The sequence below is a fragment of the Pezoporus occidentalis genome, unplaced genomic scaffold (genome assembly GCF_034315485.1).
Source record: "Pezoporus occidentalis ecotype Australia unplaced genomic scaffold, CSIRO_AGI_Poc_V1 ctg81, whole genome shotgun sequence".
Classification (NCBI taxonomy): domain Eukaryota; kingdom Metazoa; phylum Chordata; class Aves; order Psittaciformes; family Psittacidae; genus Pezoporus; species Pezoporus occidentalis.
The window spans coordinates 9,262,567-9,285,814 of record NW_026916170.1 but is presented as its reverse complement, the minus strand read 5'-3'; the positions used below and the strand labels follow the sequence as shown (position 1 = coordinate 9,285,814).

Genomic DNA, 23,248 nt, shown 5'->3' with positions numbered 1-23,248 from the left:
TACTCTTCAAACCAAACCCCTCATGAAAAAATGTGTTCAAAACTTGAGTGGCATTATGATAATTGTTTTTAACGTCAGAAACAAAATCCATCCATTTACCTGAAATGAACTGGAAGAGTTGAATTTCTGCCATAAATAAAATTTTGTTTAAAAGTTTTGAAGGTATGAATAGCAAAAGGCCTTCAGCAACATGGTCTACTGGGAGTTATCCCTGCCTGTGGCAGGGTGGTTGGAACTGGATGACCCTAAGGTCCTTTCCGACCCAAACCATTCTATGATTCTATGAACAAGTAATTGAAAAACATCACACCTCTCTACAAAAGCTACATGCAGAGTATTGACATAGATAAAGCTCTTAAATTCCATTAGATCAAAGTGGCATCTGGTTTCTGCTGGTTCACCTTTTAGCTGCTCCCAAAAATTTGAACTATTTGAAACTTCTGGATAATTTAAGTCATAATGTAGTAGAGTATCTCAAGCTGGAAGGGACCCATAAACGACTCAGTACATGGGATTAGGGAAGGCTCCAGCCAATAAGCCAGCTTCATTTGGAGCTCGGCTCAGATGCCTCTATACAAACGTCCGTAGCACGGGGAACAAACAAGAGGAATTAGAGGTGTGTGCACGTCTACGGGGGTATGATATAATAGGCATCACAGAAACATGGTGGGATGGCTCCTATGACTGGAGTGCTGGAATGGAAGGTTACAGGCTCTTTAGAAAAGACAGGCCTGGCAGGCGGGGAAGGGGAGTAGCTATTTATGTTAGGGATAGGCTGGAGAGTACGGAACTCTGTCTGGGGACAGGTGAGCAGTCCACAGAGAGTTTGTGGGTCAGGGTTAAAGGGAGAACAGCGATGGGAGACATTACTGTGGGGATCTGTTACAGACCGCCTGATCAAGGAGAACCTGCAGATGAAGCACTCCATAGACAGATAGGAAAAGCCTCACGCTCACAGACCCTTGTTCTCATGGGTGACTTCAGCCACCCTGACATCTGTTGGAAGGATAGCACCGTCCGGCACAAGCAATCCAGGAGGTTCCTCGATTGCGTGGAAGACAACTTCCTTCTGCAAGTAATAGAGGAGCCGACAAGGAGAGGTGCCATGCTTGACCTCATGCTCACCAACAGGGAAGGGCTCATTGGAAATGTGATGCTCCAGGGCAGCCTTGGTTGCAGCGATCATGAGATGCTCGAATTTGAGATCCTCAGGACAGTGAGAAGAGCGTGCAGCAAGCTCACTGCCCTGAACTTCAAGAGAGCAGACTTTGGCCTCTTCAGGAACCTGCTTAGTATGCTTCCATGGGATATAGCCCTAGAGGGCAGAGGGGCCCAAGACTCTTGGTTGATATTCAAGGATCACCTGCTGCAAGCTCAGGAGTGTTGCATCCCAACTAGAAGGAAGTGCAGCAGGAGGGCCAGGAGACCTCCTTGGATGGATAAGGAGCTGCTGAGAAAAATTCAAATGAAAAAAGAGGCTTATAAAATGTGGAAGCAAGGACAGGTGGCCTGGGAAGAATACAAGGATGTTGTCTGGGAAGCTGGGGACCAGATTAGGAAATCTAAGGCCCAGTTAGAATTAAACTTAGGTAGGGATGTGAAGGATAGCAGGAAGGGATTCTATAGGTATATTGCTAACAAAAGACAGAGTAGGGACAATGTGGGCCCTCTCCAGAAGCTATCAGGAGAACTGGCTACCCTAGATTTGGAGAAGGCTGAGGTTCTGAATGACTTCTTTGCCTCGGTCTTCACCAGCAAGTGCTCTGACCACACCACCCAAGCCTTGGAAGGCAGACACAAGGACTGTGAGAATGAAGACCTTGAGCTCACTGTAGGAAAGGATCTGATTCGAGACCATCTTAAGAACTTGAACCTACACAAGACCATGGGACCTGATGAAATCCATCTGTGGGTCCTGAAGGAGCTGGCGAATGAAGTTGCTAAGACACTGTCCATCATATTTGGAAAATCATGGCAGTCAGGTGAAGTTCCAAACTGTCCTGGGTTCAGCAGTAGCAGTCATGTTTCTCCTTCTTGGTAGCTGGTGCAATGCAGTGTTTTGACTTTCGGCCTGGGAACAGAGCTGATAACAAGGACGTTTTGTTTTGGCCAAGGACTTTGTGAGCCTCATGCTCTGCCAGGGAGGAGGGGAAGCCGGGAGGAAGCAGAGACAGGACACCTGACCCAAAGTGACCAAAGAGGTATTCCATACCACAGCACGTCATGCCCAGGATGTAACTGGGAGTTACCCAGAAGGGCTGGGACTGCAGGGTTGGAGGAGGTATCGGTGAGTGCTTGATTGGGCTTGGGGGAGGCAAGTTTTTGGTCGGCTGATGGTGAGGTGTTGTATTCTCTTCCCTTGTTATTTCCTTTATCATTATTATCATTGGTGGTAGCAGTAGTGATCTGTGTCATACCTTAGTTACTAAACTGCTCTTATCGCAACCTGTGGGAGTTGCATTCTTTTGATTCTCCTCTCCATCCCTGTGGGAGCAGGGGGGAGAAAAAGAAGGGGGGGAAATGAGTGAACGACTTACCTGACTGGGTTTAAACCACGACACCAACAACTGGAAAAAGGGAAATATAACCCCCATTTTCAAGAAGGGGAAAATGGATGACCCAGGGAATTACAGACCAGTCAGTCTCACCTCTGTGCCTGGCAAAATCTTGGAGCAGATTCTCCTGGAAGGCATGCTAAGGCACATGAAAAACAACAAGGTGCTTGGTGACAGCCAGCATGGCTTCACTAAGGGGAAATCCTGCCTGACCAATTTGGTGGCCTTCTATGATGGGGCTACAGAACTGATGGACACGGGTAGAGCAGTTGATGTCATCTACCTGGACCTGTGCAAAGCGTTCGACACTGTCCCACACAGCATCCTTGTCTAAATTGGAGAGACATCAATTTGATAGGTGGACCACTCAGTAAATAAAGAACTGGCTGGACACAAAGAGTTGTGGTCAATGGCTCAATGTCCGGCTGGAGACCAGTAACGAGTGGTGTTCCTCAGGGATCGGTGTTGGGACTGGTCTTGTTCAACATCTTTGTCGCTGACATGGACAGTGGGATTGAGTGCACCCTCAGCAAGTCTGCCGATGACACCAAGCTGTGTGGTTCGGTTGATAAGCTGGAGGGAAGGAATGCCATCCAGAGGGACCTCCTCACGCTTGTGAGGTGGGCTGATGCCACCCTCATGAAGTTTAACCATGACAACTGCAAGGTCCTGCACCTGGGTCAGAGCAATCTCAGGCACAGCTACAGGTTGGGCAGAGAAGAGATTCAGAGCAGCCCTGCGGAGAAGGACTTGGGGGTGCTGGTGGATAAGAAGATGCACATGAGCCGGCTTCAGCGTGCGCTTGCAGCCCAGAAAGCCAACCGTATCCTGGGCTGCATCAAAAGGAGCGTGACCAGCAGGTCGAAGGAGGTGATTCTGCCCCTCTACTCTGCTCTCTTGAGACCTCAACTGGAGTATTGTGCGCAGTTCTGGTGTCCTCAACATAAAAAGGACATGGAACTGTTGGAACAAGTCCAGAGAAGGGCCACGAGGATGATCAGGGCACTGGAGCACCTCCCGTATGAAGACAGGCTGAGGAAGTTGGGGCTGTTCAGCCTGGAGAAGAGAAGGCTGCGTGGAGACCTCATAGCAGCCTTCCAGTATCTGAAGGGGGGGCTATAGGGATGCTGGGGAGGGACTCTTCATTAGGGACTGTAGTGATAGGACAAGGGGTAACAGGTTCAAACTTAAACAGGGGAAGTTTAGATTGGATATAAGTAAGAAGTTCTTTCCTGTTATGGTGGTGAGGCACTGGAATGGGTTGCCCAGGGAAGTTGTGAATGCTCCAGCCCTGGTGGTGTTCAAGGCCAGGTTGGACAGAGCCTTGGGTGGCATGGTTTAGTATGAGGTGTGCCCGCGCATGGCAGGGGAGTTGGAACTGGATGATCTTAAGGTCCTTTCCAACCCTAACTATTCTATTATTCTATCTCCCTTTAATGTTCCTGCTTGCTCATTTTTAACCTAGTTGGTTTGCCATATGGTCTCAGAAGAAGTAGCTGCAGGTCTGTCAGCAGACGAGCTAATGCAGGGTGAGAACGAAGAGGTGGAAGTGTAGAAAAAAAGGCTGGGACCATATGTATGGCACAGTTACCAGAAGAATTGCCTAGACAGCAAACCCCTCATACAAGCTGCAGGCTTGAGGGGACTGGGTTGCATAGATTTTAGAAAACACTCCCGTTGATGAAGTCTGAAATATTTTTGAACTCTAAGAAGTTACTGTCAATTAATTTTTATACATCTCTGTATATTCATGAGTATTTGCAGCGCATCTAGAAAGAAAAGTTCAGAGACACAAGAGACAAAGAGGACTATACTTTTTAGACTCAGCAAACCCAGTAGTTATGTCTGTCTTGTAAGCAAGCTCTTAAAATAGTTCTAGCATGGCCCATAGACCAAATAATCACACTGCATAAGTCTGGAAGCAGTTCACTTCTGTAGATTTAACTCAAGGCTGGGACAGTCAAGCACAGTGACTCCCCATTCTACATGCTGATGGTTTTGGAGTGCACACAGAAGCAAGCTCTCCATATCTCACAGCCTGGGCTCTATACCAGCTCTAAGGCACCTCTGCATTACCGCAAGCTAATTGTGAGAATTGCTATCCATCATCAGATGCTGGAATGTGACAGTACCATCTGTTTTGCACTATTAGACATGCAAGTGACAGCCTGGACAGTTTTGATACAGAAGTCAGTGTATGTGATAGGATGAGCCAGTATTTTATCTGTAAGTGTGCTGGCAGTCCACCACATGCTAGTCCCATTTCCAGTGTTTTAGGTTAGCTTGGGTCAGCCTTCTGCTTCTGAGGTACCTTCAGCAGTTTGTAGCTCACACCACATACAGGGTCTGGGACAACAAAAAATGTGCATCATGAAAACATATAATGTATTAAGATCATCAGGTCTCCAGGAGAGGTGGAAGTCTTCTAGCACCTGCAGAGATAAACAGTCAACATAAGGCAGACTGTTAAAGCATGCCCAAAGCTTAAGGCTAGTGAATCAACTGCCAAGCTGTCAGCTGGATACAACAGTATCTGCTGGGTGCAGTCCCTGAACAGCATGTTCATGCAGTATGTCAGGTACATGTTACTGCATGTTAAGCTACCTATACTCTGCGGCTTTGGTGTACTCCATTCACGCGTCGGCATGTAGAGGGCAGAGACTTTCTCTGCTTTCCTTACCACTGCCAAGCTTCAGCTGCAGTCTTAGGCATGCTCAACCACTTCTTCATTTCATATAGCCAGAGGTCTACCTGATCCCAGTCACCACAGCAGTAAAGGCATACAGGACCTAAGTAGGTCAAGATCTCAAAGAAATAGACTTGAAGTCAGCAATAAAGGCAACCAGCCTGGCTGAACAGAGAGCTTTGGCTGGAATAGGCTGACCAGGTGGTTGAGTCACCATCTCTTGACTCAATGATCTTAAGTATCTTTTCCAGCCTACATAATTCTACTATTCTTTAAGTGCATCTCAATTATAACTTCTTAACACACATGGCTATCTGAAAACCAACTCCTGAAATCGTGAGCAGGTATCTCCTCTTTTCCCAGTATTTACCTGTTATCTATACAGTAAGAATGTTAAAACTGTAGAGAAACATTTTACTATGTGACACAGGTAAAACTTTCAAAAAGGATCCTACCCTTCTTAAAAACAGACATCAGTGCATGTTCCATTACAGAATACAGGGGTTTAACAAGAACCCCATAAGGGTTTAAAAAAAGAATTGTTAAAATCTTCCTGCCTTAAAAAAAAACTTCAGTCATCCTTCCACCCCAAATAACTAACCAGTGGTCATAAAACATCAAAACACTTGAGTATTACATGGGATGGTAGTCATTAGGAAGCATTTCCCACAACGTACCACTGTGAAGCTTAAGAGCAGATTTGGACAAAACAAGGAATAAAATATTTCATTAAAGAAGCTAAAGCATCTGTTTCAATAACTAAAGACAAGTTAAATAGGGAAGCATTAGCAGCTACCAGAACAACAACAAACAAGCTTCACATGTACTGACCTTTGTTATTCTCACCTACTAAAACTCTCATTTTAAAATTCCACTGCTGCTTGTCTTTGTATATTAAAAGACCACTCACCAAGATGTTTCCATTATGCATCAACAAAATACTTTTGCCTTTGGGTCTTTCAATGTAAATCGCACTAATAAGGCTGCACATGCAATACAGCACACTGTGTTGTGCATTCATCATCAAGGTCATAGAATTTATCCTCTCGGGTAACTTACAACAATTACCTGTGCACTTTGAAGTCACACAAAAATAGCCTGTAATGGCTGTAGCAGTGGTTTTCATACATTTGCCAATTCTCACCAGTCTTCCCAATTCCACAAGCTGAAGACAGCAGAGATGCTACCAGTATCTGCCTTTCATAGTTCCATGCTCACAGTGACAACCCCTGACAGCTAAATCCCACAGTTCCCCTTCCTTTGAGCTTCAAGAAGTTTGCATTTATTTTCCTGGGTCCACCCTAAACACTCCTTGATCTGAAGTTTCCTTTTGGTCGTAATTTAATTTCCAGCATTCTTTTCCTCCTAGAACACTTAGGAGCCATCTTGCAATCAAAGCAAAAAAGAACAAAAAACAATCAAAAAAAAATCCCTTCACAAGATAAACTAGGCAGTGTGACCGATGCTCCTTTTTTTTATGTCCACAAGCAATCTCCAACATATTTGTTGTGCTGCGCTGTTTCTGGTTCCTCCTCCTGGCTCATTCACAGATTTCCTTCCTATCTTAACTTGTTCCTGCATCTTTTATTCCCTTGACACTGTACAGAAGTATTTCTCATCATGCTTCCAGTTGCAAAGTGCATTTCACCCTCCTCTTTCCTTCCTTTCTCTATTTCTACCTCTGAAGCTCAAGTTCACTAACATATACGATCACTGTATGAACTCATTTGCATACTTCCACTGTTCCCATTCCACATTTCTAACTCCTTGAAAACGCACTTTTATGTTGCTTGATGCTGCTACTAGTCACTCCTGCACTCACTTTCTTTTGGTACTTCTCTCACTCGCTCGTTCAGCATCTCCCTTTAATGATTCCAACTACTCATTTTTCCTCCCTGGGCAAGGTTTGTCATTTTCCTCCTCCCATTATCCTCAGGCAACATCTGCAGTCTCCTATTCTTAAAATAAGAAATTGAGTACTCTTCTTCTCACTTGTCCCCTTGTGTTCCCTCCAGCAAGCTGTCAACACCTCAAACTCAAAACAGTAAAAATAAAGCAAATGATACCCATCTTCCCTTCTGTGCATGTAGGCGATCTTAAATTACTCTGTATTCTACACTCAAAGTTCGTATCTAAGACTTCTTCCCCCCTTAAGTTAAGCCTTCCCAATTCCTTTTTCCAACTATGAAGGCCTTTGCTATCACTGTACCTAGGACAGATGTAAACACTTCCCCTTTCCAGTCAGCTGGAATTTATGTAAACCTCTCTACAGTCTCTTTTAGAAGTCACATTCTTCCATTGTCTGACATGACTCATCTTTCTGAGCCAGACCCCAGAGCAGCTTCCTGTCCACCCTGTCCATGTCCTTCTCCCTTTTCCTTAAACTTGTGCCAAAACTTGCATTGTTCTTAACATCTCAATGTCTCACTTATTTCTCCTAAGCCTGTCTTTTTTTTGTATGCCATCAATGACTCACTGCCACCCAAAGCTAACCTGCCACTTTAGGAGAACTAAAACTTACAGTTAAGAGACCTCCAAAGAATCTGCACCTACAGTACTCTCCAGAAAATTAGCTTTTTCTACATAAATGTCATTGAAGCCTCAAGTGATTCCCCCCAGTGCAAACATCAGCATGCTGTTCCATACTACAAAGTATCTCATCTGAGCATATAGTATATGTAAAATAACTAAATTTATTAATCTGAGACAGAGAAAGGTACTCAATAAAAGGGCCATTTTTTTTTGTGACAAGGTGACAAGAAATTGTCATTGTAACACTGTAACTGACTTCCCAATGTATTTAACAATTCAAACACACAAGTAATAATAGCGTACCTTTATTTTAACACATGCACTGCACTGATGCAGTAGATACAATGCCATCAGTCTTCTCTTTGCACAAACTACTATCAATCAAGCTTTGAAACAGATTACATTTCAAGGTGGAAGCAGCATTTGGTGCAAAGAATTATTAAAGAAAACCCTAATGGCAACCAGATCTCATGAACTATTTGCTTACATAGTGCAGCAACCATAGCTATTTCCCACTGGCCTTAAACATGGATAATCAACTGTAGCAGTTTGCATTTGAAAATTCTAATACAAAGAGTCTTTTTTTTTCCTTTAGAAATCTACACTACAACAACAAATGGACTGACAGTGTATATGTATTCGCTCAAAATCAATTCAGCAACTTAAAAAATACAAAGTTCAGTGTTTACTGAATTGCTTTATACTGCATGTATCACTTAGAAAAAATCCTACATTAGAAAAGTTTACAGAAAAAAATTCCTCCAACTCTCTTTATCAATTGAAAATGAAAGATTTGCAAGCACTGCTGCCTTTCACCTATGAATATATAATTCAGGTCCCCTCATCATTCTGGGAACCGATCACAGAACATCCCTGCACACCCAGCATCTGTGTTTTGGCAGCCTTGTGCAGTGATGCTAAAGAAAGTGCTAGCATTGGTACAGCAAGCCAGCAAGCATATTAAGTCACCTTCCAGTTCACAAGTTTCTTTGCTAGACAACAACCACCCCCACCTGTGACCAATTTCTACACCTATCAAGTTCACTCAGGAACATATATGCCATAAACTCCATCCCAGTGAATGCCCATGTGCTTAATTTCACTTACATGAGTAAACAGTAAGAATCAATGGGAATATTCATGTTTGCAAAGTTAAGGGTACATGTAACTGTTTACAGGATTGCATTAATTTGCAGTTATACAATATACAGACTGCAGTCCTGTATCATAAATGAAGGGTCACTACTAAGTAACAGGCAAGAATATCAAAGTATTTTCTGGGAGGTATACAAGAGAGCTAAAACACTCGGGGAAATGCAAGAAACTTCTCTCCTCCTGCTTAGAGGGAGGCTCTGCTCTTTGGGAGTACTGAGGGATGCATAAGGTGTAGGGCACAGAAGAACTGTGCCCCATGTACATTAACAAATTAACATTAAATGCAATAACATAGAACAGTAAAACTGAAAAATACTTCTATTGGCTCTCCAAACTGAAAGCATCTTGATGGCACAATTATATGTTGAAGAGAAAATGTTTTCAAGTTTCCCAGTATCTGGAAATCTACATATAATACTTGATTTCATGAACAGCTGATATATGTTGGACACAGTAAAATTCTTCTTTATGTATGATTTAAGAATACAGATCTTAGTAGTAGTTTGTTTTGTTTTCATTAATAGTATCTTGGGGGGTGTGGGGGTGTGTGTGAGCGTAACTCCCTCTAACAAAACAAAGAAAATGTTGATAATAGGTGTTAAAAAAAAATCATTATGGCCCAGGATTAAAGTGTTTAGGGAAATAGCGCACTTTTTATTCTATCTTGGAAATGCACAGAAGGGTTACAGTCCTTCCTATCTCCCTTCAAGTGGGATCTTTTAAACACTGAAAGCAAAGGTTTAGTCAATACATTGGACATTCTTACAAAAATATAACTTTTCAGACAACATGAGAAAGAGAAAAATCACAGAATCATAGAATCGTTAGGGTTGGAAATGACCTTAAGATCATCTAGTTCCAACCCCCCGTGCCGTGGGCAGGGACACCTTACGCTATGCCTTATCTTTCAGAACAAAACTATAATGCAACCCAGCTTCCACTGATTTTTATACTGCAAGTGGACCTAATTCAGCAAGAGCCCCACACAACATTGTCAACCTGTGGCAATACAACCAGGACTTACCCTACTGAAGTACACATACTTGCCTCAAAACATTCAGTACTGACGTACATGAATCTAAATCGTACCCACATTTCTTCACCCTCTAAAGCAAAATTTCTTTCTTCAAAAACCTAGTGCTTCCCATAAGGTTGGGGAACATATGCCCACAAGAACCCCATTACACTCAATTTCTTGCATTTTGTGTGGTGGGATGGAAAACCAGCTTTAATTTTCATGCCAACAGGGTTCAAAGTGCCTCTATAACCTACTGTTAAATCCCTATTAAAAATCTAAATTATCAATACGGCAGCAGCTAAAGAATTCCATGAGGTGAAAGGTCAAAGCTTTTCCTGCAGAAGAGATTACAGCAAATTAAACTAGAGTGAATAAACAAAATTAAAGACTAGCTTTATTCCTCTGCAATGAAGGGTTTGGGATATTCTTTCAGAAATTATTTTCCTTATTTAATTATGCCCTTCTCTGTACGGAAGCACTGCAATGTTCATTTTTAAAAATCAAAAAACCCCTCCATCCTTAAAAAGCACCATTAAAAAAATCTGGTAGAAAAAAACAATAATCCACAAACAAACTCCATGGACCCTTCAGGGGTGAAATGCTAAAGATGTCTTTTTTAATCAGCTTGTGAAGATCTACAAAAAATAAAAAGGATCACATTCTAAAGGTTCAGTGCATTCAGCAGCTATATAGGTTTGCTGCTTATTCATCTTTAAGTTGACTTTCAAAAATAACACCCTAGCTCATCAAAATATACATTTTCCATTTGCTTTTAAATTAAAATAATAATAAAAACATTTAAAGAATTCACAATCAATAGTATGACTAAGTTTCAGGATCATCTACAGCATATAATTTAAAGGTTCAAGATGACAATATGCAGCACGTGGCAGGCCTATATGCTCCATGCAGCATGTACATTTAGGATAATCTCAAATAATCTTGATGTTCACATGTCCATTTGTTTCTTCCAAATAGTGTAGAACACCCATCTGGAGAAAATAAGAAGTTAAGGAGATAAAAAACCTCGAAGTTTGTAGTACACAGTTAAAAAGGAAGTAGTTTTTTTTCCACTTATTATTTCAGTATGTCAACAGCTACTTGAATTTCAGGCAACTCCCTCAGCAACTCTGGTAAACACCAGAATTTCAAGTTAACAAGTACACACAACAATTCTTTAAGTAGGCAAAACAAGTAACAATAAAGTGATAAGCCAGCTTAGTACTTTGGCTAGTCCACTAGGTACCCACGCAGGTAACTTCTGGTCAGGTTACAGAAATTAACATTTGTGTAAGTGAAAAGATTCGTTCAAATGGCTCAAGAGATTTCGGGCACTTAAATGAATGCCACAAATGTGTCGCATTCTTCAGAGAGAAATAAACCCCTCATTTTTAATTACCTGTCATAATTCTACTGTAAACCATCACATCTTTCAGTCGTCTAAGAAACAGCATTTAGGTATAAACTTCCATTCAGACAAAGATTCCCAAGTGAGAATATGTAAATTTCAAGAAAAGTATAAACCTGTACCTGAAATGCACTAAAGGGCTACCAGAAGTCCAAGGCCAAATTAAGTTCGAGTACATATTCTGGGCTATTCTGAAGTCATCAAGATGACTTCTTCTTTAAGATTCAGATACCTATACCACTGTATCATTGTTAATTCTTTCAGAAAAAGCAAACTTATGAAGTTTGCCCCATTTCTGCAAAAACTTTCACTTTCAAGTGCTGTTACACTTTAGTGGCCAGTTTTAACCAACCTATTTCTAAAAATATTTTGTATTTGTTATATTACTAGGAACACTTTTTTTTAAATAAGTAACATTTCTATTTAATTAAGTTAGAAACATTTTGCATACTTCTGAAAAAAAAAAAAAGCAGTAAGTATTTAGAAGACTTTCTGAGGATGCATACTTCAAATCACATACATGTTGCATTAAGGTCTGGCAGCTGTAAAGGTAAAAATAACCAGTTTCTCTGAAACCAAAAGCTACAAGGGCAAATATCTTCATATTCTCTTTCACTCTTCCATTTTCATCTTAAAAAAATTAAGATCAAATCTGAGTCTCACCGGAGAGCTGAAAATAATGAGAAACAGGAGGAGCTTGCTACAGTCAGTACGGAGTACAGAACAGCAGGCTACAGCATTAAACAGTAAGAAGATTGGAGACAGAGAAGGCAAAATGAACACACAGAAGAAAGGCTGTAGCAGTTTCACATGCGTAATGTATTACGAACAAGCAGATCCTGGAAAGATCTCTCCTGTTGAGAGAGGGACAGCCACAGCAGGCACTACCCTGCAGAAGCATTTCCTGGAAGATCACACAAAAGTGGTAAACACTCAAGGCAAATGCAGCCAGCAGAACCACTGTATAGCAGATCAAAATACCCCTCTAGAGCCAATGCCTTCAAGCTGAAACTTCCAGCTCCTTGTATAATTCGCCTTCCACCCACAGATTTTTAGTAATGCTAACTAGTAATTATTGTTAAGAATCACTTTTTTCTTCCATTAAAAATATGCAAGCTGAGCTATATGCATGTTCAATAGATACAAGCATATTTAAAGATCTGGGTCATGCTAATCTGTATTAAGTGAGTTTGGGTGGGTTTTTGGGAAGGATGGGGGAAGACAGCCTTGCCAGAACTCCCAGGCAGCATTACCCTCATCCTACAGTTTATCCTACATCACATAAACAATACACTTGGAACACTCAAGAATGTTAACAAAACCATAGCCTGATCTTTGAAGGTGACAATCATTTCACCAGCTGTGAATTTATGGCACCTTTAAAAAAAAACAATTCCTGCAATTATCCTCAAAACTGCAGTAGTTCATTTACTATGAAAAAAAGAGTAATAGTGTTTAAATTAGAACTGCCTTCTTGCACTCAAGTTCATTACCTCCAAGTGATCTAGGCTTGCTTGATTTATTAATACACACTCTCCACTCTTTTTCAGTTTGTAAGGATACAATTCCATGTAAGAGGGAACGCACACAGTTTCTTTTGAAAACTCCACAGGACAATAAAGCCTGCTAAGCTGTTCTTCATATAGAGTCAAGGCATCGGTCAGATTGATACAGTTTCCCTGAAGGAAAAACAAAAAAAAAAAAAAAAAAAAAGAGAAGAGAGAAAAGTCCCAGTTACAATCAGACAAATAAGCAGAACTGCAGTTGAATATATACATTTTGACATTAATGTAATGCTCCCACGTACTTCAAAACCAGATACACGCTGTTCTCAGTAAGGCAAATTCTGAACAGCTTGTCGTCATTGTGCCTACAGCAAACAACAATTTGTATCTTTTCAAGAAAGTAAGTATGGGGGGATATTATCCATCTTCTCATTAGCAGAAGCAACCATTACATTACGGCTTCCAGTTAAAACAGACCACCATGTGTTGTTTACCTATAACATCTACTCAAAACCCATTTTCTTTATGATTGCTTAAATATATCAGTAAACAGTATCACAACATCCAGATTTTCTCAATTATTTAACATTGTCTGGTTCTTACAACATTTAAATCCACTATAAAAACCACTACAACCTATTAATTCTAAACAGATTCTTCCACAGAGCAATATGACAAAATCAATCAGATTATACAGAAGTTCTGTGGCTGCAGGCTACACTGTCTTGCGTGTATCATGCTTCTAAAAAGAAGTGATTCCCAGGGTACTTTTTTCTTGGACCCCCTGTTACCTCATTTAAAAATATTACTTCTTCTCAAAAAATAAAAATCAGTGCTTATTTTTCTCTAACAGTGCAACTATGAAATACAAGACACATTGAATTCATAACACTTCCAGAAAAATTATTACCAAAATGAATCATTCTTGGAATACAAACAAATCTCAAGGATAACAAATGGTGAGGAATTAATCCCCCCACCAAACAAAACCCAAACCTCCTCCTAATTACAAGCACAACTTTATTCAAAGCCAAGTATTTATGAGCATAACAGTTACTGTAACATACACCTGGGATGCCCACACAGAGAAAGCTTTAATTAGAAAGTGGCTATCCATAAGGGGTTTGAAGATTTAGTGGTAACGGTGAGCCCACAGAACACTAAACTGAACACACCACCCAAGCAAGTGTGCAAGTTTTTAATTAAAAAGCTTCTTGTCAAGTTTCTTGCGCACATAACTGAGTAAGGTAGCTGATACTTTACAAGTTATTTGGACACTAATTTAAAATGGAGTAAAGATGAAAACAGTCACCACTGCATGGTCTACAAATCACTCAGCTGTTGTTTTCCAGGTACAAAACACAGAAGACAGACCCACCAAATATGAATATACTGTTCCTGTGGCACAATACAGAGACAAGACATTCTGGGATTCTGATCAAGGGTGACAAGATGTTAGCGGCCCTTGGCACACTGACAGTCAGATGAATTATCTGTGGTCTTCTACCCCCACCACTTGCATGAGGAACTTTCAGCTCAACCTACAGGCCCTAAACACTACTCCCAACCATGCTGCACACTACACACCAACAGCAAGTTTTATGACAATGATGAATTTACTCTGACCACACAGCATGCACATATCTGGTCATACGTGAGGCAGGATGAGACATCTTCAGGAGATGGGTGTCCCCATCCTTCCCTAATGGTTGGGTTTACTAGTTTATAGTATAAATGCCTTTTTCCTTGGTCAGGCACAAAGCTTATCTCCTTTTTCTGATTTCTAGTCAGTAGAAACAGAAGCATTAACTAGCATTTCTCCAGTTACTTTCAACTTAAAAATCCTCAGCTTTCCCACATGTTTTAGCCACTTCTAGTGGAGAAACAACACTTCCCACAGAAGACAAAAACCGTGAAGAGACTCCTAGTAACCTAGTATACAAGCCGGTGTCCCACAAAATGACAGCAAGAGACCCAAGGCACAAAAGTTTGCTATTTATCTCAGATTACAAGAACATTAGTATCAATGATATAAGGAAATGCGTAAGACAGAAAGAGATCTAGTTAAAGAAAAAAAAAAGTTAAAAAATAAAATAAAAAAAAAAAAGGAAAACAGTCATTTACTAATACAGCCAGCTTCTTGGTTTCTAGATGACTCTGTTTGTGACAGGACAAGCCAAAAGCCTTCCACCCGTAAGCACTGAGCAGAGTACTGTTTCTGATCTCTGTAAGCCCTGAACTTTGCAAGAGAGAGAGACAAGAACACAAAGCCTAAAGTAACAGACTCCATCTATGGACCAGCAGTGTCTCCCCTCTGCTCTGAATGACTTCTGGAAATGTTTGCACATTCACAAAATAATTTTGTCGGGGCTTTTGCTGTTGCTATTGTTCCCTCCCTCCCCCCCCCCTTTGAGTGAGGTTTCTTGTCCCTTTCTGCCCTTAGATGAAGTGTGTAACTGGCATCTGACTGTGAAAGAATGCAGATGGTTCAACTAAGAAAAAGGAGCTGGACCCTATTAAAAACTACAGCTCTCTTACAGTCACAGCTTCTTCAATATTTTAAGACCTCTAACTTGAAATGAAAGCCAAGTCCTATAGGACCAAAGGAACAAAGGATTTATTCAACACTTCCAAAATGTCTGCACTACCTATGTTTCATATATGTGCACTGCTCTGCTAACACGCTGTGAAGCTTTCAACTCCAAGAGAACGGTTCTTAAGAAAGCTGTGTTCTACTGCTTTTCAGTGCTCTCAGACTTGAAAAATGGCCTTAAAATAATGAAGTGCACACAACTGAAAGTTAATTTTCACAAAGCAAGGAACTAAGATGAGTCTGGCCAACAACTACTACATCTGCTCTTAAAAATAACTCTACATGTTGTACATTATCTGAAATCAGTATGTCTGAATAGCTCCATCTATACTTTCTTCACATGGTATCAGATGATAAATAGAAACAAAGCATATAATACACATTCTGACTTCAGTATTTAAACTGTATTTTTTTCCCAGCTTCTTTTTATTGATCGGATTTTTTTCCACATTGTATTTAAAACATTTCTAGAGGAAGCGAGAAGTCTATTACTGTTCCTCACAATGAATTTTTTGCATTGTGCTCAAGTTTTCACAAGTGGAAAACTCCTTTACATAGCATCTCTAAAAAAAAAAATAAAATTCTTATATTTTTGAAAGTTCTCAAAAGAACTTGCATGGAACATGCATTTTATTATCATTTTGGTCTTTTCACAAACAAACGTGTACTTGTTTATTTGTTAAAGGGAGATGGTATGCTTTTTAATATATCATAGTTAGTTTTGGGTGTCAGAAAACAGAAGTGGTTTGTAAGAAGTTGAGAGATGAACACTAACTGAGCACAACTGCACGAAGCACAACAATGAACAGACTGCTGTAGTACTTGTTTAGTAACTTGTTATTATCCAGGGGACTATAGCAGTTATTTGGTTCAGCCACCCTTTACCAAACATATAATTTTGTTTCGACATCAGACTGAATGCAAAAGAAAACTAAAAAACAACCTGTGTGTATAATTTGAGTCATAAATAGAAAGCACTGCTAGGTAATTTATGGTGCATACCACTATTACAGAAGAAATTTAATGGGATACACAATGAAATAAAAGTATCTACAGTTTCCCAGCTTATCACTTCAGTGTTTCATCCTTTCCCCTATTTCCAGCAACAAATCACTGCAGCATGGAAAACTAATTACAGTAACAATGAGCATGTCAATAAGCAGTTTTTATTTTTCAAACACACAACTCCCCAAACTCCAAATCAAGATCTTACCTAAAGGTACCTACAGTGTTGACAAGGATGTCAATCATACACAGATGTTCCTGTATCACCAAAATGACACAGAACCAAACCCAGAATGCAATAGTGACCAGTCGGATAACCTATGTTAACTTTAACCACCCACCTCATGAAAACAGTTATGTGATAGAGCAACAGAATCATAGAATGGTTTGGGTTGGAAGGAACCTTAAAGATCATCTAGTCCCAACCCCCATGCTATGGGCAGGAACACCTTCAGGACTAGATCAGCTTGCTCAAAGCCCCACCCAACCTGGCCTTGAACACTGCCAGGGATGGGGCAACCACAGCTTCTCTGGACAACCTGTGACAGTGCCTCACCACCCTCATAGTGAAGAATTTCTTCCCAGTATCCAACCTGAACCTACCCTCTTTCAGTTTAGAGCCATTTCCACTTTACTTGTTACTACATGCCCTTGCAAAGGGCCCCTCTCCACATTTCTTCTAGGCCCCTTTACATACTGGAAGGCTGCTATAAGGCCTCCCTGGAGCCTTCTCTTATCCAGGCTGAATAACTCTGGTTCTTCTCAGCCTGTCTTCATAGAAAAGGTGCTCCAGCCCTCTGATCATTTTCATGGCTCTGCTCTGGACTTCCTTGAGCAGCTCCACATCTCTCTTGCGTTGGGGGCTGCAAGAGCTGGATGCAATACTCCAGGTAGGGTCTCATGAAAGAAAGGGGAGAATCAGCTCTCTTGACCAATACATGTTTTGTTCTAAACAGCCACTATATACTCAAACAATGACAAATACTGAACAGTATTTAGTAAGGTTTAAAACTGATGACTTACCAATTACATTTTTTTTCAAAGGGAAATAAACAAAAATCAGACTTTTCTCCCCCACTGTTCAGTCAATTTTCAACATAAACAAGCCACTACAAACTCCTCTGCCTGCCTCCCCTTAATCTTTGTTCCATGTCAAGAATCTTGACAGATAAGAATAATTTTATTCTCCTTAACAAGCATCTCTCTCACAAAGTATCTGAGGTAGTTTAAAACTTTGAGATTAGTCAATTTGTATTGATAAGGCCTTGCTTATACGGTCAGTCAATTTAAAACTAAACTCTCAGTAACACAAGGAAATGAAAAGCCTGTCCCTTAGAGTCCCAAATTGGCAAGAAATCACGCAGGATCACACAGGGACCTGTATCCATTCTTCCTCCCTCCTTTTACACTGCAGTCAAGGAGAACCCTGGTCCCTCTTTGGAAGTACATGCTAATTAGAAAACCCACGCAGCAGCCAAAAAAGGGAGCGTAACTATGGAACAATAGTAGCCTGGACATTCACAGGGCAGGGCCATGCTGTATTAGAGGGCAGCCAGGAAGTGACAACGTGGTGAAGGGCTGCATGTGCCCGTAGGAGACATCTGATCCCCTCCACCAGTGGTCAGTGCTGTTTACTGGAACCCAAACCCATGAATGGCCTGAGACTGTTTCTATCCTGTCTGGGTTGGATGACCCAGACTAGGAAGGAGCTTATTCCTGTTCACAGATATTTTTAAAGGTTCCGCTTCATAAACAGGCTAAAAATGATAGCCTGCTCAACCTCAAAAGATTAGATCAGCAGAGCAAAAACTGAGCATAGAAAAAGGCATTTCCCTAGCTACATACAATCCACTGACAGAGACAACATGACCACTGGACTCTGCGGCTTATAAAGCACAGTTTCACAGCTGTTGGGACAATATTCATGTGCTACTTTAAAGGTGCAGGATGGTGACAGTTCAGAAAAAAGCCACAAATGTATCACCCTAGTATAGTATCTAAGCTTACACATATTCCATTTAAGTTAAAAAAAAAATAAAAAAATCACTTGAGCAATCTAAAGATCATACTGGCTTTTAGAAGGTCCAACAGAGTTGAAATAAGATCTTGGGATACATCAAGTTCTTACATCCTCACTGACACCCTTTTCTTCCCTGCGATGGTTGGAAACCCGTAACTGCCCCCCTTGCAGAAGGCAGCACTGAGCACCTCACAGACCCAGACCTATATAACATTACTAAACACTTGAAAGCACCAGCTTCAGAAGGAGAAGGAAGGAAAGAAATATAGCAAGTCATGTGACCCTTAAGCATCAGAATAGTGGTATTATGTTCAACAGTAAGTTTTCACGAGCAAAGTAAGTCTTAAACTCATAGACTTTAAGACTCAAGTCTTAAACTTATAGACAGGGCTTAAAGTTCTGCAGGATAAGGGCCCTAAAGGTCACCCCTCTGTCCAGGTGCTGTGTAGGCTACAAGACTCAATATGGATCACATGCTAAAAAGGCACAGGCATGAGAAGCAAGGCTGCTATTTATACAAGCAAATTGTTGCTCACTGTGATTACTATCTGTGGCTATACAGAGCAAGTATGAAGGTTTTTCCCCCACAATATATGTAAGTACAGACTCATAGCAGCAAAAAGTAAGACCCATAAAACTGCCCTTTCTATCTTTCCAGTGGTGAAACAAGCTAAAAGTCCCTCCTTCAATCCTAAAACCGGCCACATATGTTCCTGCATTCCCTAGGAATACGAATAAAGAATCTGAAGAACCTTTCACAGGCAGAACCTCTCTAAACTGCCAGGCAATATTAGTTACCAGTCTCCACCTAGTGGTGAAAGTATATTCGGCATTAGCATTCATAGACTGAGGATCACCAGGTCATTCCGAGGAACAACTACCTGTGTCAGAGTAACATGCCAAAAAAGTAATTATTTTGGTAATTTCAGATAAATTATATCTACCTAGAGTTAGACAGCTCTAAACCCTGCCTGCTGCCAATTCGTGTGCTAAAAAGAACATTTTCCAAAACTTGTGCAGAGCTCAAAAAAGAGGTGATGAGCATTTTCATTTATTTTTCTCCAGCGGTGGCATTTAGAAAGTCAGGCAGCAATACAGCACGTGAAAGGCTGGCATTCTGTGAACAGAAACCCACTTTTGGGTAAAGCATTTCTTGAGCACTGAAATAAATTACATTCTCACAAGATGCACAAGGTAATCCCTGCAAGCAGAACTATCAGAGGAAAGGCTATAAACTACAGACGTTTCAAATACCTACACAACATAATGCCAAGGCAGAAGCGGCAACTGTAGCTACTGGGCAGTAGCCAGCAGGACAATGACTCCTGCAGCTTCTCTCCTATGAGACAGTTCCCCATCATCACAAAGGTCAGGCTCTAACAGATTGGTGGACATTCCCCCCCCCCAGCTGCTTTTCTTGATGACCATGTAACACTTTACACTTCAAGAAAGCTGGGAAGGAGGAGGGGAGAGGGATGGCGAGGGTAGGAGCGATGGGACAGTTGGAACAAAAGCAATTTAAATTCCCAGTGTTAACACAGAGAAGTAAAAGCCCCTGACATTTAACAGCTAACAACATCAGAGAATTCAAAACCATTTATGAGTTCCCAGTGTGTGACTAATTTCAGCTATGAAAGTCGGTAGTGGTCATGTTTTAACCTCTGTTTCACCCAATCCTCCAGATATTCAGTTTCAACTACTTTAATGCAAAACTTAAAGGAAGTTGTAGACAGCTGATTTTATTTAAAGCACACCTAAAAGTTTATTTTTCCTATTATCAAACTCGTAAGTTCTGAGGGTTTTTCTCTTTGTTTTTGTTTTCAAATCAGGCCCAACTGGGAAGAAGCTACAAGAACCAAATGGGCTGGGTAATGTATCAGTAGATATACCAAAAAAATGGTATGTTTGCCTCAATATTAATTTTGCCTTTTCAGCACAAAAAAAAAAAAGAGAGTACTTACTCCCAAATGACTAATTTTCTCATCCCATTGCACCTATTTCAAATTCTTACACCTTTATGGATGACAAATTTTCATGTCTTACACTCTACAACCAGAAATGATTGCCTAAAATCCTTGTAGCTGTTCATAAAGTACATCTGTTCTCCTTTTCCAAGAACTGCTTACAGCTAAAATATTCTGTAGTATGCCCAGCTGATTCTTGAAATTATGCTTTTCAATTCAAAGACATAAGCACTGCAAATTCAGCTGAAATGATGAAAAAAGACGAGTCAGTCAGACAAAGCCCAATGAACAGTTAAAAGTAGAAAGCCAGCTAGTAGCTTTTTTTTTTAATATATATACACACACCTGAAACATACAGATTGTAAAAAGATATTGCTGTGTATCTATTACATCCAGGTTCATACCTGTGTGAAGTATTTTCCATCTTGTTTCAGGACCTTCATTGAGAGGTCAAGAATCAACCGCAGAAATTCCCACGTGGAATCTGCAAGAGAGTATGATTTAAAACAGAACAGAACATTATGGACTTGTTCCCTATTACATATTCAAGACTCACAATGTATCTACTGTTTAAAAAGTAGCTATCCTATACCTTAAAAACCAAACCAAACTTAAACCAACAAGAAAAAGAACAGTTAAAACCCCCACACAACAACAATGATGGTAGAAGTATATGTTTTTCTTAACAGTAATTTTCCAGATGCTTCCAAATTTACTGGAGCATGAACTTCCCAAATACTTCTTCAAGAGTTACATGAGTTCATATATAAGTTTAAAAAAGACCTAGTCACTTGCTAGTTTTTTCTTAACATTCAAGAAAAAGTCATGAAGAAGAGATGTGTTACTATCATTCTTTGCCTCTCAGATTTGCTATTAAAAAAGGCAAGAATCAAGCGTTTTTGCTGCAAGCTGCCAACTATGACACAGCAGAAGGCCAGAAACATGGAAAAGCCTCAGAGTTTAAGAAAATAAATTAGAAGATTAACCTTCTTCTGGAGATGTGGAGATTGGAACAGCTGTCAGATCATTAATTACATAATCAAACATCCTTCCTTCTTTGGCATACCTCTTCAATACGGGAATACAGTCTTCAATCAGAACCTGTAAGAATGAAATACTGTGGTCCTCAAAATACTCTAAAACTGCCAAGTTAAAAGGAACAAATGTGGAGTCACAGGAATTAAGAGGAAGGCAAAAGTACATAGTTAAATAATGCATTTAATTTTAGGCACAATTTTCAACTTCTGATATAAAAAGGAATCGCAGTTGCAGGAATTACAACAATGACAACATTGGCAATAAAGGACTGATTTTCCTAGCTCTGTCACTGATCGCTGGGTGACCGCTGTTCTGTTTACCAAATGGTAACAACAATTAGCAGTCCCCTGACATAAAATAAGGTATTTGTATGAAGGGCCACATGTGTAGTACCATGTTACTTCTCTGTTAATCTGCTGCGTGCCTTTTCTTAGCTCACATCTGTAAATAAGTATGAGAGCAGTAATGAAAAAAAAAAAAAGATTTCCTGTGAAGATCTCAGGTTACACTCAGACTAGTTTGTAGTGTCTGTCAGATAAAGCACTTACATACAAATTCAGATATTCTCAAGAGCACAGGATAACTAACTTACACATGCATTTTTCTATCTTTTCATCAGTTTAAGGAATGATGTTTAACACTGCATCCTTACTGTTACTTCCTCTTTATTTGTAAGCACAGCAATAAACAGGCTCCCATTTCAAATTCCTTAAAAGCTATATATAATTATTTTTAAAAGAGTTTGAAAATAGAGTTACAATATTTTGACAACAGTACTTATTTCCAAAGGAGGAAATCCTTCCCAGAATTAAGAAAAATCAGAAAACTTTTCCCCAAAACTTTACCATAGCAGTCTTCAAGGCTAGATGCAACTGTATTTTAAGCATCACTTCTAATGAAGGAAAACAAAAACATTACCTGATAGCACTCTCCATTCAGATTGTCTAAGACATCTCCACATGTTTTACGCATGTATTTTTTACACCCGTCGATCACCATTTGGTCAATGTTTGAAGTTGGTTAAGGCATTCTACATTCCAGAAATAATACAGGTAGCAGTTTCTACTTCTTTGGAAATAAATTCTCAAAAAAGATGACATTCAAAGGAATAAGAGTAAGATATGTATCCTGGTATACATATTGGAAGAGCCAACCTTATGTATTCACCTCCAGATTCAGTTACAGGCTTAGGAATGCTTATTTTTTGTTTTTAACCACTATTTCTGATGCTTTAGGCTACCATTACTGTGAAAGCTTGAAATGTGAACAACAGGATGGTGTATTTAAAAAACCCATAAAGCTAAACTAAGTTAAGACTTTAACCTATATTTGCAAACCAATTCTTTTTAGTTTCTAACAAGGGGATCCCAAAACCTAGGGTGATCATATGGCTAACAGTGGTTTATATTACAAACTATTTGAACTACAGAATGTTGAATACCTGATTCGTATCAATATGTTTAAGACAGGGCAAGAGTAGGTCATTCTGCCACCAACACAGTTCACCGAGTCCTGACATTACTTTTTTTCTTCTAGGTTAATTTTTTTTATAGCATTCTTTAGAAAAACAGAAGAACCCAAGAAAGCAGAATTCAGTCGAAAAAACAGACTTGACAGACCTGTCTTCTGTTATCAGAAAAAATATCAGTCTGATGACATAAATGCTCCTTTCCAGTTCTATGTAAATTGCTATGCCAAGAGTTACAGTATGGATTGAGAACCTGAAAGAATGGGTTACATAATGATGTACAAATATGTAGTTGCTGGGC

At 40.1% G+C, this 23,248-nt stretch overlaps 1 protein-coding gene across 2 annotated transcripts in view; it reads right to left on the bottom strand.

The window, feature by feature from the left end:
* Positions 1-10,532: 10,532 nt before the first annotated feature.
* Positions 10,533-23,248, bottom strand: part of SMS (spermine synthase) — a 44,665-nt gene continuing 31,949 nt past the window's right edge. The window contains exons 7-11 of one of the 2 annotated variants that reach the window (XM_062603618.1): positions 22,398-22,487; positions 21,428-21,542; positions 20,846-20,925; positions 12,918-13,033; positions 10,533-10,938 (exon numbers count right to left, since the gene is read on the bottom strand). In XM_062603618.1, the coding sequence (XP_062459602.1) occupies positions 10,896-10,938; positions 12,918-13,033; positions 20,846-20,925; positions 21,428-21,542; positions 22,398-22,487 (444 nt within the window). In that variant the 3' untranslated portion in view covers positions 10,533-10,895. Of the gene's footprint in view, positions 10,939-12,917; positions 13,034-19,016; positions 19,200-20,845; positions 20,926-21,427; positions 21,543-22,397; positions 22,488-23,248 lie in introns of those variants that run through there. The other variant, XM_062603617.1, reaches the window with a different exon arrangement.